The 15452-nt window shown below is 37.4% G+C and overlaps 1 protein-coding gene across 2 annotated transcripts in view; it reads right to left on the bottom strand.

Moving 5' to 3' along the window:
* The window catches only part of LOC104068330 (contactin-3), a 111385-nt gene that overhangs the window by 44537 nt on the left and 51396 nt on the right, over nucleotides 1-15452 (bottom strand). For both annotated transcript variants that reach the window (XM_054076138.1, XM_054076139.1), the window contains exon 3: nucleotides 11483-11584. In XM_054076138.1, coding sequence (XP_053932113.1) covers nucleotides 11483-11584 — 102 coding nt within the window. The remainder of the gene's footprint in view (nucleotides 1-11482; nucleotides 11585-15452) is intronic.

The raw sequence follows: 15452 nt of genomic DNA, 5'->3' as shown, positions 1-15452 counted from the left end.
GGGGACAAACAGACCTGGATATGCAGCAGGAAAACGTGCAACTTGATTTCATTCCTGTTGTATTGGGTTAAGTCAAGAGTAAATTCATTGAAATCAGTCATTATGACTACAAAAGCCATGCAAAGTGTATTCCAGCTTAACTGGATTCTTCAACAACCTATGAAAAAGCACTCCTGGAAACCTAATTTCCCATTCAACGTATATTTTTGACTTACTTAAAAAAGGAGCAGGGTATTTCTTTACCAGTGCCCCACAACCATACCTCACTTTGTATTTATTATAGTTTATAAAATTGTATTCTTATTTTCCAAAAAAAAATTATATTAAGCAACTTGTTCTGTGATTTATTATGTTTACACAATTTGCCTATTGCTGATCCTAGGGTACCTCAAGGGACATAAACTCACTCATTTTCTGTCAATTACAACTTTTCAGTTGATTTTCTGTTATAAATGGAAGCAATATGCGTCTCTTGGGCTTCCTCAGAGATCTAAGCATTTGCTTTCCAATGCATTTTTTCCTTATTTGGCAACCATACATGGATAAGGTATTGGAAATTACAGTTATTACTCAATTTTTATTTGTTTACCGTATCCTGGTTGGCTTCTCCTCTTTATTTGATATTATTTGATTATTATTTACTGTGAAGTCTACACCCAAAACACACTCAGCAGGTTCATACTGTTCTAGGTACTTTGTTCATCTAACTGTTCGATTAAAAAGAGCTGCCAAAACTGCCTATCACTTTTAAATTTAGATTGTTACAAAAAACTAAAGAATTAAATCGATAATTTTGACTGCCTGCCATGGTCTTTTCCTGCCATCTACAAATCTCAAAAAACATACCTTCCTAAGTAGCAGAAGTCTCCTATTGCTAAAGGAAGACAAAGGGGTAAGCCCCACTTTCAAGAGAGTTCAAAGTTAGACTTTAAGTCTAACTCATGTACATCCTTCTGAGAAAGATTGCTTTTAATTACATTATACATTTCCTCTAAGAGAAGCTACAATACATCAGTGGGAGGCCATGGAATGAAACCAGAGCTGTAGTTGTGGGTATCACAAACTATAAACTAATTAAGGAAGAAAGCAAAAGTTCAGGGGTGGATGGGGGAAGGGTATAAAGACCTATGGCTAAAAGAAGGATAATTCATAAAGTTTATTTTACACACTGTTCCGATTTGAGCTAAATTAGAATCAGTTTATAACTTCAGCTAAGTCTGGTCTAAGTAACTTCATTGTCTGAAAGTTTAACTGCATGTTTTTTGTTCAGATAGTGTTTCTCCCTGGAAGTGATAACGCAGAGCAGTGGTATGCAGAAAAGCCATTGCTTATGCTTATTTCTATAGAAATCAAGACCGTCTTCAAGCTGGTGGAGTGCTGTAAGTCAAAGAAACGAAAAAGGGTCACAACTGCAGGAAGGTAAAAAGCTGACCAGAGTGTTCCATCCCATATAAGTCACACTCTGTATAAAACAGAGGGGTCACAAGGGATACTCTCTTCGATGGCTGACATCCAGTGAGGATGTTCTCTGTCTTTTTGCCTTTGATCCCAGACTGAATCCAGTTCCCTCCCAGCCCAGACCGTTCCCCGTGCCTGCTCTGCAGCACATTTGGTCACATAGTTGGAGGGGGAGCAGGCAATTTTTTTATAATTGTATATATTTTTATTATTTATTGTTATTAGTACTTTCTTTGTCTTTATTATTATTATTATTTCATTAAAGCTGTTTTTATTTAGTTTCCAACCCCCAGGTGTTTTTCCTCTTGCTTCCCTTTCCCGGTGGGGGGTGGGTGTTGTTTTCCTCTCATTTCCCTTTCCGGGGAGTGGGGAGGTAGGTGTGCAGGTGCTTGCCATTCCCCACTATCTCTCACTCCTGTTTAGGACCACCACTTCCACACATCTACTTAACATGGATCTGCTAGCCCTACAGTTCACATCTAAATGATACTTCTAAAACAGCCAAAAGTAAATGATGTGACCAATACAGTTCTGAAACAGATTTAAGCTTCTGTTGAAAACTGACTGGATTTCAATTAGTGAAGCAGATGTTTCCATAATCCTGAAATGAAATGAAAATATTTGAATGCATTAAGCTGACTGAACAGTAGTTACATGTTTAATGTTTTATTAAAAGAAACAAGTTTCATGTCAATCATCAATTCACAAATCTACATTATCTTAAACAGTTCTCCAGTCCAGATTTCTACAATATTCGATAACAAAGACACAACGGGAAGCTGAAGCATCCTGGTATTTTCTCTCTCCAGCTGGCAGTCTGCCTAACCCACGGGATGGTGCATGGCTTTCAAAAAACTGCTTGCAAGATCATAATCAGAAAATATAGCAAGGACAGAAATTGCAGTTAGAGGCATGGAAATTTCTAACAACCAGTTATTTTGAATTATCTACCTTAGAGTTAAAAGTAAAGCAAAAAGTAACACTGATTTTGAGAGGATAATGACAGATTCCATAATTAGTAAAGAAACCCACTCATCATTTAGCCCAGTTTCAGCTCAAACTATGATTAAATGACAGAAAAAAAGAGAAAAGTCCCTCGCTTTCCGGCTAAGCATCACTCAGGAAAGAGTAAGCTCTCACAGCACAGACCTGAAGCAACCAGATAAGTTTTTTTGTAGGGCAGTAACATACAGAAGTGTCAAATTTGTCAACAGTTCTGAGGATAGCTCTGTATGGTCCTAGGAAGGGGCAAACAAATTATTTAAAAGTAGGAAATTAATCTGCATGAGGTAAAGTGCATTAAACTCCCAGAGGATGCTCTTAGCTTAGATGCAAACAGTCCTTGGTTTACCGCAGCTTAATCCATAGAGGATTACACTGCTATGGGTTTAGGTCACTATACCGGTGGAGGCGAGCGCCCCTGTGGGTATAATGCATTTTACCTTACATGCACTACCTTCAAACTTCTCATTAACTACTTTTTCTTTCTCACTTGGGCAAACTTTGATAACTTTATTTCACTTAGTTCACTGCCCATCCTTCCTCTGGTAAGCCTGCACAACCTGCTGCAAGGCTGTTCTTGGTGCCTGGACTTCAGCCAAAAAAAAACCTCTGAGTTTATCTCTGCCATAAAGTAAAGTAAAGTAAACTACATTTTTTTTTTTTTCCTGGCAAAAAAAAAAGATTGTTTTACAAATAAAAATCCTACACACCGTAGGCATAAAATGTTTATCTACTCCAGTAAAAGCCCCCCTAACATACACGTAAACTAAATGTTATAATGTTTTTAGGTGCCACTGTCGTAATTATAATGTTTCGACAATGGAAAAAAAAAACTCTTTAGAATTTTATTGTAAAGAAATTGTACATTATTTTAGGGTTTTAGGGTATACTGAGCATATTAAAGGCCAGAAACTGCAAAACTGTTCTAAGTATGTTCATCTGGGCAAACCAAATCTCAGACCATGTATTACTGAGAGGTATCCTGAATTGTTTGCATTCAAGTATTTTTACCACTAATAATGCAAGTCTCTAGTTATTCACAAAAGCTGCAGTCATGCTTCAGAGTACAGACCATGTATGAACCACAGGTTTGGTATTATAGCTTACTTTTTGTTAATGCTTTCTACATGAAAATAATGACAACTACAAAACCAAACCTCTGTAATAAGGTTTGAATTGTGACCACCAGGAGTAAGGTCAGACAAATTAATTTCTGGTTAAAATAGGTTGGTTTTTTTTCCCAACTTGTAAAAAGTTTGGAGAGTTTATAAATGCTTGTGAAATCCCCCTCAAATTCTTCAGAATACCTCCTTTAGGCTGAAGATATTTTTGTTTATATAAAATGTAAATTGCATAATTCGAATCGGAGTCCAACTACAAAAAGTGAAGAACATATCCCGAGAAACTCTTTTTATTCCAGAGTACAATAGAAACACTCTGATTTGAAACTAATGTGTACCATTAATCTTCTTGGCAGAAAAAGTGAATTATTTTGTAGATAAAATATAAAAGATCATATTTCAGCATGCTGTGCAGGTAATTACGCATGCAACTTGTGTATGGAACAACCCAAAACAATGACAGCAGCACGATAGGCGTATGTAATATCTTGCAATTTCAATCTACACATTTAATGAGAATATTGAAATGTTTTAGCTGAAATTGTGAGTTTCTGGTTTCAGGCCAACACCTAATTTTCATTTTTAAATGAAATATGGTAAGAGTCCACTCATTTTCCAATTTTGAAATGAGCTAGTGTGATGTAAAAGAAGATGCAATTCCTTAAACATAGTTGCAGCATCTATTATACTGTTCCGTCCTGCCCCCACACCTACAGCACAACCACAGACTAGCCAAGCAGTAATCACACAAACCATCTGGGTACCTTTGCACAGCTGCCACAGGTGACAAAGCTCTCTCAATGCAGAACAGCCCCCTGAAGGTCTTTCATTGTACTCAACAATTTGTTGCATTTCTCCAAGTGTTGCGTCAAAAAGCAAAGCATGCCATTGTAATTAAACCATAAAGATTTCTAACCTTATCCTTGGGAAACACAGATGTTCAGGACCGGCAGCGTTATTTCTTTCATACCACAGAAAAACTCGCTGTAAGTACATTTCCAAACAGCACATTCACTGGAAAGGCAGCTCAGCGATACGGCACTGCCTGCTGTCTGCCTTCCTATCCCACTCTGCTTTCTCCTGCCACACGCAGAATTTAACCATTAATGAGTGCCAAGTTTTAAACTGAATGTGACCTTGTAATTTAGAAGTGCTCCTGACTGGCAGGTTAAATGTTTCTTGGTGCTCTGAAGAAAGTCCAGATGCTAATGCACGAGTCTAACAAAATGTTTTTCTACATTCGGGTTTCAGTATTGAATAAAAAACCAATTTTGCTTCCCCTGTAACTCTGCAGGATGATGGATTAGTCACTCTTTATCACATTTCTGAACTAATTGTGTCAGACTAGCTGTGTCATTCAAAGCGAACTGGCTCCGATCAAATTGTTGGTACTCTGGAAGCACGCAGAAGAGTAAGGAACTGCTTTGGGAAGCAATATTTAAATACATACCCATTAGCCATATCCATTTCAAATGACAAATTGTTCTTTTAATCACCTCCCTAGAACTTTACATTTAATTGCTCAGAGCATTTCTAACAACTCTGTTGTGCTTTTTCAATAGTTCAAAGTATTCTAAATTGCTTCCTGCCTATAATAATTTTGAGGATAAAAAGATGATAGCTTAGCCTGTTGCTAAACTAAAACACATCTGATTTCTTCTTAATGTTAAGTATTAGGGAGGTAAACTAATGGAAACTAATGGAAATACCCAAGTGCATATTTTTGAAGGAACACACTACAGCTTATACACTGAAGTAGTGATTAGTGACAAACTTCATTTAGTAGTCTTATAGGAGAAGGTAAACTTCTCTGTAAACTCCTGTGAAAAACAAAAATTACTTTCAGTTCTCTTGTTAAGGATACAACAATCAGCTATGACTGTGTGCTGGGACTGCGGCCATCTCCATCCTGCCTCTTCCTAATCAATTACCCAGTTCTCAAGGAAAACTTCAAATATTTTAGTAGAGAAGAAAGAGATAGAAGGAATGAAGGCTAGAATCTTTCCTCAAAAACAGAATTATAAAAAAGCTGCAATATTCCCATACTCATTTTACAACAGGTATTCAAGATAACAGTTCAAAACTTATGAGACCTAACATTACCAATCATGGATGTTTCCAGGCTTTATGCTCTACTGACTACCTGGCTATAAAGCTATCCTTCATGATCTATATACACCTCAAACTAAGGCTTACAAAAAGAACAGAAGAAGAAATAGCTAAAAAAAAAAAAAAGAAATATTAATATTCATTTATTGTCATTGATGTGCAATACAAAACATGGAGTTAAAGAGATATGTAATAACTGACTGATAACCTTGCTTGTCCAGTTGGCCCTTTCCCAAACTGGAATCATGCACTTTCTGCTAAGTTTCTTAGACCTGTTGTAACCTCGACACTAACCTGAAAACATGACCCATGAAGTAGCTGCAGATGTACAAATATACAAATAAGGATATATTAACTTTGGTCTAATTTACACAGGTTTATTGAAAGAAAAAGTGCTTTAAAAAGACAGCATTTGATAAAATGCTGAACAGAGGAAAGAATTGGTTTGTTACTCGTGGTGAAAATAATGCTCTGACAGTCACAAATCACTGTGAAATCCAGCTGTGAACATGTATTATTGTCTCTCCTAAGGACAAATATAAGCAACTCTTGGGTACAATTTAATTCAAACTGTCAGCTGAAATTTGTGCAGATGATGATGACACCAACAGGACTACTGCAAAATATATTTTTATTTAAAAATACCATTTCTCTCTGGCAGATTGAGAACCGCTCGAGAACACTACGGGACCATTTTTAAGGTCATTGCTTTTATAATATTCAACCTACTATTCTCCTTAGAATGCATTTTTGTGCAAACTCCTCATAACGCATATACTGTAAGTATGGTTTATTGCTCATACCCAGATAAGTGTCATCCACAATCTGAAATAAAAAAAAGTAGAGGAGCAAAACCAGGAAGCTTTTCAACTTCTGAAAACACACTGGTGGGCAGTAGAAAAGAAACCATAATCTGGAGTTCTGTCAGTTTGCTTTTGCTTTGTTTTAAGGGTATGAAATATTTCCAAAGCAAATGAGTAAATTTGGTTCAATTTATAGTTCCCTGAAAAACCACATGTTGATATTCAAGAGTCATGGGAAAGAAACAATCAAACCTGTCGCTGTTGAGTCACGACACGGTGATGTGGAAGCAAGTTTCTTTATTGATGTTACAGGGCTGGCCGGCCGGTGCTTGATCTTACGCGCGCTTCTTATACCCTTGATTAACACACGTGTCTCCGCATGATTGGATTAGCTTATACACAAACAATCTGTGAATGGATAGTGCTACTTTCATGCATGGTCCTATATTGTCTGCCCACTTCCCGTCCCATGATCTCCTTCCGGGTGCATTAATCAGGGGTCCTCAGCCGCTGTGGACCCCACACAAACCATCAAGTATTTCTGGCATACGAGATGCTTCCCGTATCATGTTATTCATGAAGCACAGTCTTGCTGGAACTTGCAGGTCTCCAAATGGCAGAAGACGCGAGCAAATGTTTGCAAGTCTAAATACTAATTTGTGACTGACATATTACATACTGAACGATTTGTCGTACCAAGCAGTCAGCAATAAAATTCAGATCTATTTTTCCATGATCTAATGTATTTCAAAAAAACATAGAATCATCAGATTGGAAAAGTCCTCCTGGATCATCGAGTTCAACCATTCCTATCTGCCACTAAACCATGCCCCTGAGCACCTCATCTACCCGTCTTTTAAATACCTCCAGGGATGGTGGCTCAACCACCTCCCTGGGCAGCCACAACTTTAAAATAATAAACTATAAGCTAGATTGATCCCTATCCTTCAAATATGGTCTCATTTCTCAATTAATCTACATTTATCAGGGCATGATAGTAAGATGGAGTTCATTCTTGCTGTTTTATTTATGTAGAAATATCATTGCCACATTAAACGAAATAGAAACATGTATCACAGGAGGCTAATCATGTATATAAGACAAGTAGAATTTCCTTGCAATTTCCAAACAGCAGCTTGTTCCACAACATTCTTACTGTTCACTTCGGTTCATGTGGGTTACTATCCTAGTTCACCTAGTAACAAGACAGCAGAAATTATACCCACCAACTGATGCCTAATTTCTCCAGGCATGCCTTTTCCTTGAAAAGCTGGAATAACCATCAAGCAAATCTTCACCTCTACCATTAAAAAGCAGCCCTGAAACTACCACAAACGACGTAAAAGGACCATGCCTCATTGCTTTCTCCTCTCCTGCACAACAGAATATACCCCATAAATCAGTAACATTTTCCAATACCTGAAATTGATCTCAGATTACTGACTGTATTAAACAATTACAAACTATAGTATCTAGCAAACAAATAGTATCTTAAGATAAGCTACATAACAATCAGTAGTAACAGTAGGTAAAACTAAAGGAACTTGCAGATTTGCTTTATGCATGCTTTGTCACTCCTTAGATACCGATTCTGGAACAAAATCAATAGTAGAGAAAAATCATTTTTAGATCTCCATATGTTTAGCCTTTTCCATTCTTGGCAGAATAGAAAAACATTAGCATCACATGAATGCTTTTTAACTGGCTGCATGTGAAGTGCGTCCAGTATTAAGTTTTGTGTCGAGATGTTTGTCATATCAGCAGTCCTTTAAAACCATCAAAGAGATAATAACACAGCAAAAGGTCAAAACAGCTAGAGACAGTTCAGTAGAATATAATTTTTACAACAACTGAAAAAGAGATCTACATATATCAATTTTAGATATCATTTTATCTTTTGAGTTTGTGGAGGACATGAATTACTAATTCGTGATAAAACCAGGATATTTTAACAGGTTTCCAGTAATAGAATTAAAACTATACACAGAAGCATGGTTACGCAGAACAATGTCAGCTGACCCTCCTAATTATCCAAAAATCACTGCTCAGTTATAACAGAACTTAAATTATCCAACATAAAAAAACAGTTCAATTAATAAAATACTTGGGGGAAAGTCCAATGTGTATGAGGTTCATGAACTATATGAAGCCCTGTGGAAGAGTGGCTGGAAAGCTGCCCAGCAGAAAAGGACCTGGGGGTGCTGGTTGACAGCCAGATGAACATGAGCCAGCAGTGTGTTCAAGAAGGCCAACAACATCCAGGCTTGTATCAGAAATGGTGTGATCGGCAGGACCAGGAAAGTGATTGCTTCCCTGTACTCAGCACTGGTGAAGCTGCACCTCAAATCCTGTGTTCAATTTTGGGCCCTTTAAAACAAAACAGACACTGAAGGGCTGGAGTGCATCCAGGCAAGAGCAATGAAGCTGGTGAAGGGTCTGGAGAAAGTCTTATGAGGAGCAGCTGAGAGAACAGGGTTTGTTTAGTCTGGAAGAAAGGAGGCTGAGGGAAGACCTTATTGCTCCCTACAACTAGGTGAAAAGAGGCTGTAGCAAGGTGCATGTTGGTCTCTTCTTCCAAGTAAGAAGGGATAGGATGAGAGGAAATGGCTTCAAGTTGTGCCAGGGCAGGTTTAGACTGGATATTAGGAAAAACTGCTTCACCAAAAGAGTTGTCAAGCATTGGAACAGGCTGCCCAAGGAAGTGATGGAAACACCATCCCTGGAAGTATTTAAAAGCTCTGCAGATGCAGCGCTTAGAGCCACAGTTTAGTGGAGAACTTGTAAGTGTTAGGTTAAGGGTTGGACTTGATGATCTTTAAGGTCTTTTCCATGATTCTATTTTAAGTTCAATGGAGTTGCATTGTTGGTTTAAATGGTAGATGTCCATACTCCGATGGAACTGGAACTATAGACTTTCAAAAAGACAAAAGTAGCATTAACTGCATGAATAATTTGCTCCACCTTGAAAGGGGATATTTATATTGCTAATAAAAATATGTCTAAGATAAGCGAAGAGAAAAATATGCCACATTACAGATGGGAAGCAATTTCCTTTCTCCATATTATGAACTTGTATTTCCTTTTGGGATGAACATTGGTTTCTATAGCAATTGAATGGTGTGTATATCACAGGAATAATCACACCTCTTCTTGAAGGCCTCTAACAGACAAAGTAAAGTGAATATCCAGATCAAGTTAGAAAGAACTTTGAAATTGCATGACATAGCAGAACATGAAGCAATAATATTTTGGGGGCTAAACAAGAGAAAACACTCTTTGAGAAGGTTTCTAGAATGAGTGTTGAAATTATTTGATAGTTCAGCACAACAAATACAGAATTAAAAAAAAAAAATCAGATGACTGATCTGGAAAGGGCTGAACAGCCCTCAAGAACAGCTGTTCCTAAACCATCCCTGCTATTCCTATCAAACTACTTCTGCTTAATGGATGGATCTTTTATCAAAGACTTACCAACCTGAACCCTACCATACCAGATCTAGAGGCACTGCTTTATGTCACTGTGCTACAGGTTTATTTTTGTGAAGAAAGGGCTATTTCCACCTTGTTCCATTCTCTCCTGAAAACTTAATGCTTAACCCTCCAACTTCCAGACAGATCATAGAATGGTTTGGGTTGGAAGGGACTCTAAAGACGATTCGGTTCCAACTCCCCTGACACGGGCAAGGATACCTTCCACTGGATCAGGTTCCTCAAAGCCTCATCCAACCTGGCCGTTAACATCGCCAGGGATGGTTTTAAAATAATTCTGGTAGCAATTTTCAATTCCATTTGATAATGCAGGGAGCCCTCAGCTTTCTCGTTGTGCATGAATAACAGTGCGGGGGGGGTGTCAATCATATTCCATCTGCTGAGTGCAAAAGAAATTCTCACCTCTCCCACATGTTGATTTGAACCACTGTTCTCAGCAACAGAAGCATGTTGTGTATCATCTCATGTTTAACACCTCAAACAAACTTTGCAAGACTCAGTGCAGAGCTGTAGTTAGTTTGATGATCACCACGGTCTCTAAATCCATGCATAGGATGCAACTACTAGAATGGTCAGCATAATTCAGACTTTGGACTGCATACAGAAGCAAAATTCAATAATTCTTACAGATAGCTGGGAGAATAACCTATTTTCTCAGCAGCTGAAAAGACAAAGCTGTTGTAAGATTATAAAGATGATTTAAGAGTATGCATCAGTCTAGGGAGAAGAAAATTCTGCAAGCTCCGACAGTTGTAAAATTACCACTTCACGGCTATGTCTGCTTGGACTCTGCCAAATTTAAGAGACCACAACACCTATATTTCTTTATTAAATGTTTAGCTTGTATTACTTAATCTTTGTAATCAGATCTAACGTTTACCATCACAGCCCTTCAATAATGAGATTCCATATCAACTAAAACCAAATATCAAATATTACTTGAGGTTCAAGAGCAATTAGTCAAAGATACAGAATGAGTAATAAAACATACTTGCAACTTTTGGTCCACAAAGAATCCATATATCCATTTTACTCACCTCACTCAAGACAGCAGTGTTTTAAATTATGCCGTCACCATTACATTACACTATTAAATGCTGTAATGTCTTGAATGCAAGAAGAGGCAGACACTGGTATAATTAAAGACAACAATCTACTCTTTGCAATTGTTTAGTCAGAGAGAAAACTAGATTCATTGAGTCCTGGCAATTGTGAAACTGGGCAGAATTTGAACTCCAGAAGATAATTAATTACTGGAAGTATCATATAAAACAGACATATTAAGCGGACAGAAATTCCTAGGAGCTAGAAAGGCATTTCAAGATAACTCCTTCAAAGTATCTCCCTTCCTCTCTTTTCGCTTTGTTTTCTTTCTCTCTGTATTTCCTTTAGAAAGGAAAAAAGTTTCATTCTTGCTCTCACTTCTGCATTTCCAGGACAATATTCCACTTCACAGTCATTCAGTTGTGGCTGAAGCACAAAGCCTGGAAGGCCCCTTACCTCCTGCCCGGGGAGCCGGTCCACAGAGCAGCACAACTCCCTGCCCCTCTCGAACAGACACAGCGCTTCTCATTTTCGTCCTGGAGTTTTCAAGATCTGTTACTGAAAGAAAGGTGAGTGAGATATTAGGAAACAGAAAAGACTAAATATACAGGAGTTTGAGTTTTCAAATCCGGGTACTGTATCACTCAACGTGGAACCAAGTTCAGCGATTTCAGTGGATCAGTTGCAAAAGAAATGACTGTTCAACATGAGAGAGGATGACAGAATTAGGACTGAAGTGAACTAATTTACAAGAACATAATTAAACAGATCCTATGGCTAATTTTGTTCTTATGCTAGGCTTATGCTACCCTAATTTTGATAACAAAAAATGAATCACAAGCATAACTTAAAAATAGGTCCTTAAGCCAGTTTCTTCTGAAATGAAAGCTCTGATGAAAATAGCATTGAGATCCTACCGAGCTCATCTAACCAACCGTAAAATAACGCTAATAACACTCATAATAACACTAATAACTCAGAAAATGGATATATATCTTTTCAAACAGAAAAGAAACATCTCGACCCCCTCCCTGCAGCAGCATCCCTTGTAGTACTGCTAAGCCCTGGTGAGGGCAAGCACTTCGCACCAGTGTGCTCTGCTCTGACTGGCTTCAGCTCTTCTGTAGTGGTCTTAAGCTGAGTAAAAGCAGAAAAAACCACTAACAAATACACAAACAAAACTGCAGAGCAGCAGTATTTCAGCATAAATTTTTATTAACTTTCCCTCTAACTAGTGACTCAAGATCCAAGAACATAGAGATTTATTATATCCTTGAATTAAGCAAGATGTAACATTCAATATAAACCAAAATCAAGGTCCAACAGTAAGAAAGATTTTTCCATTAATAAAACATTTTTCCATAATAAAAACCAAACTGAAGATAATTTTTTTAAAAAAGTTTGTTTATAGCCCTGTAAAGGATACAAACATAGTCTTTACTACAAGGCTGTCTTTAGAACAAAGCATAATAGGAGTAGTGAGTTGACCAACAGTAGCTATTTCCCAAAATATAATATTTTTTAATATTCAAAAGCAACAGCAGTTACCATAACACTGAACAGGAGCGATTAGAATTTCAATACTTAATTTAAAAAATATATTCAACGCTGAAATAAGATAGTGCTGTATTAGTCTTTGTTACTGCACATAAAGCTTCTAAGACTGCTTCTTAAAAGGACTGTTTTCACCTTGCCAATTGAACTTCTGCACAGGTACATCTCAGGGCCCACATTTTCATGCACAGAATAAGTTTTGATCCTTCAGCAACACACACTGTGGCGGTCACACGCAACCACAACCAAATAAATTTCACTGGGAGAGCAACACAGCATGCCCTGCAATTAGCTTCAGGCCTTTTAAGACTCTTCTTCTTCCACAACAATATAGACTTATTAGCCGCCCCTAACACAATTCTGTTGAGTCATGAAAGGAAGAACCAAGAGATGACAGCACCCCAAAGGATACACAATATTCTATGTGGGGATGAACACAGCTATGCAATTTGGATTTTAAGACTTTCCAAGAGAAATTATTTTACATATAAAAAAACTGAGACCTAATTTTGCTCTCATATCACAACTACTGTGTCATTAGTCTTGTTTAATACACAGCATTTCTGTAATTGAAATGCTTTTAGTACTTTCTAAGCATTTACACTCATTTATTGCAAATACAGACCTTAGGAAACTCTGTCATCTTTGTGCCGTCTGACAGACCGCACAAGCAGGATGAGATTGGGATGGAAGCACCTTGGGAAGAGACGTGACCTGCAGGACGTGCCAAAGCATTCAGAAAGGCACATACTCGTTTATCCATGGGTACCCAATGGGGACACCCACCACAGCTCTCTCCAGTTTGATCTGTTGCAATGTTGCACTGCAGAAGTTATTAATCACTGATTGCAGATGAAGACTGCTCTCACAGGAGAACAGTTTTTTTGAGAAACAAGCAGCAATGTAGAATCCATCAGAAAATGAAGAATATGAGACGTACTACAATGAAAGAATAATTTTTCCCTAATTAGGCAGGAAGCTCTCCATCCTACCTTGTAGAGTGGTTTAAGTACCAGACTCATCACACAGCTGCAGAAACATCATTACTCAATTCATTTATATACTTGCATTTTCCTTTTACACATTGTCTGGAACCACTTTGAAAATAATTAAAAATCACCACACAAAAGAGTAATAAAATTCTCCCTCAGCATTATGCAATGAAGTCTAAACCTCTGACCTTGGAAAGTGCTCCCTGCTTATTCTGGTCTGATTTTCAGATGCCTCTGCAGCGTATTCAGAGTATTAAAGGTCAAAACTAGTCACGATTAGTAGAATAGCAGGAGAGACTGTTTCTTTCAGGTTTTTTGTTTGCGTGGGTTTTTTTTTTTTAGTTTGGTGTTTTTTTTCGGTGTGGTGTGCTTTTTTTTGCTTTTAATAAAACCAGTATCCTACACACAATAACACTGAGGAGTAGGGCTGTATCTTCTAACAAAACTTGCTATTACATGAAATCATTGGGAAGGAACATTAAGTTCTCAGAAAACTAACACGGTAAATAAAATACTGCAAAAGGTGGGCAAATAATGCAAAAGATTGTTTACTTTTACAGATCAATTTGTATCTCTGAACTCACAGACTCTTACCCTGCTGAGATGTCTTAATGGGTAAAATACAAATGGAAACAAAGAATGGCGATAAGAACAGGACAGAAGATGGTTTTAAGAAGTGATGAGTCAGAACGGGACTCGCTTATCAGAATCCCATGGGATGACAACATCCCATTGTTTTGCTCTAAAGGGCAGAAACAGATAAAAAGTACTTCTGCGTTTTATCTATTGATCTATGGATTGTCTTATTCACCATCAGATTTTTAAAACTTTATCTACTTCCTCAAACTGGTTACCAAAATAAAGTGTTTTAATTAGTTTCTTTTGTCTACAGCTTTTTACTTGTATTAAGATTTATTATGCCCCAGTTTTAGCTCCTTTCATCTGAAACACCACCATTGCAGAAGGAAACGAGCAACTTCATTACCTAACTTTACCAGGCAAGTTCTCTAATCCTAAAGCTGAAAATGTTTTGGTAAAAAATGCTACAAAGTCCTGACTACAGAAGAAAAAAAAAAAAATCCAACTTAAAACCAATCTAAAATTGGGCAATTTCTAAATTAAATATTTTTAGTGCCTGTTTATAGCTTGCCATATAGAAGAAAGTTTAAAATTAGCAATCAAGACTTTTCTGACTCCTGAAACAGCATCATCTTCTCTCTTTCCAGGCTAATATACGTATTTGCCTCATAGCTTTAGTACTAAGTATATAAAACTACATCAACTGAAATATAAATGCTGTTGCAATAAAATGGAGTGAGAAAATGTAATTATGCGTTATTGAAGTCTTTTATTTTGCCCAAAAATAAGAACAATAGGACATGTTCTTGTACATACAAACAGCAAGGAGATGAAAACCTGCATGTATGTTCCTTCGGGCTCTCTCCTTCCATTTAATAAACAAGCTTGTTACTAAAGAAGACTTTGAAATATGGAATAAAAGTAACATGAGCACTATTTCCATTGCCTCTGTCCAGGAATAATGCCTCTGTGTATGTATTTGGAACAGAAGCATGTCAAAGTTCATGTGATACACCCAGTTATTAAAAAACATGGCTTTGTAAATTAATGGGCGGAGAGAATACGCCCCATGAAGCCTCTGCAGAAGGTAAACCAGACCATGTTCTCACCTGATGTCAATACATGAGAAGGAATTAAAAAAAGAACCTGATCTCCACCTGCAGACACAGCATTCACGGAAAGCACCTTCTAAAATGATTCTCATTTCTGTTATCTCACAAAATCAAGGAAAGCAAGCAAAGAGAGAATGCAATATCATATCAACTATTACACCTATGCTTTAAAAAGATGTAAAACAACAT

This window comes from Cuculus canorus, chromosome 11, assembly GCF_017976375.1.
Source record: "Cuculus canorus isolate bCucCan1 chromosome 11, bCucCan1.pri, whole genome shotgun sequence".
Taxonomy (NCBI): Eukaryota; Metazoa; Chordata; class Aves; order Cuculiformes; family Cuculidae; genus Cuculus; species Cuculus canorus.
Note: the sequence above shows the minus strand (reverse complement) of the source record. Positions and strands in the feature narration are given on the sequence as shown.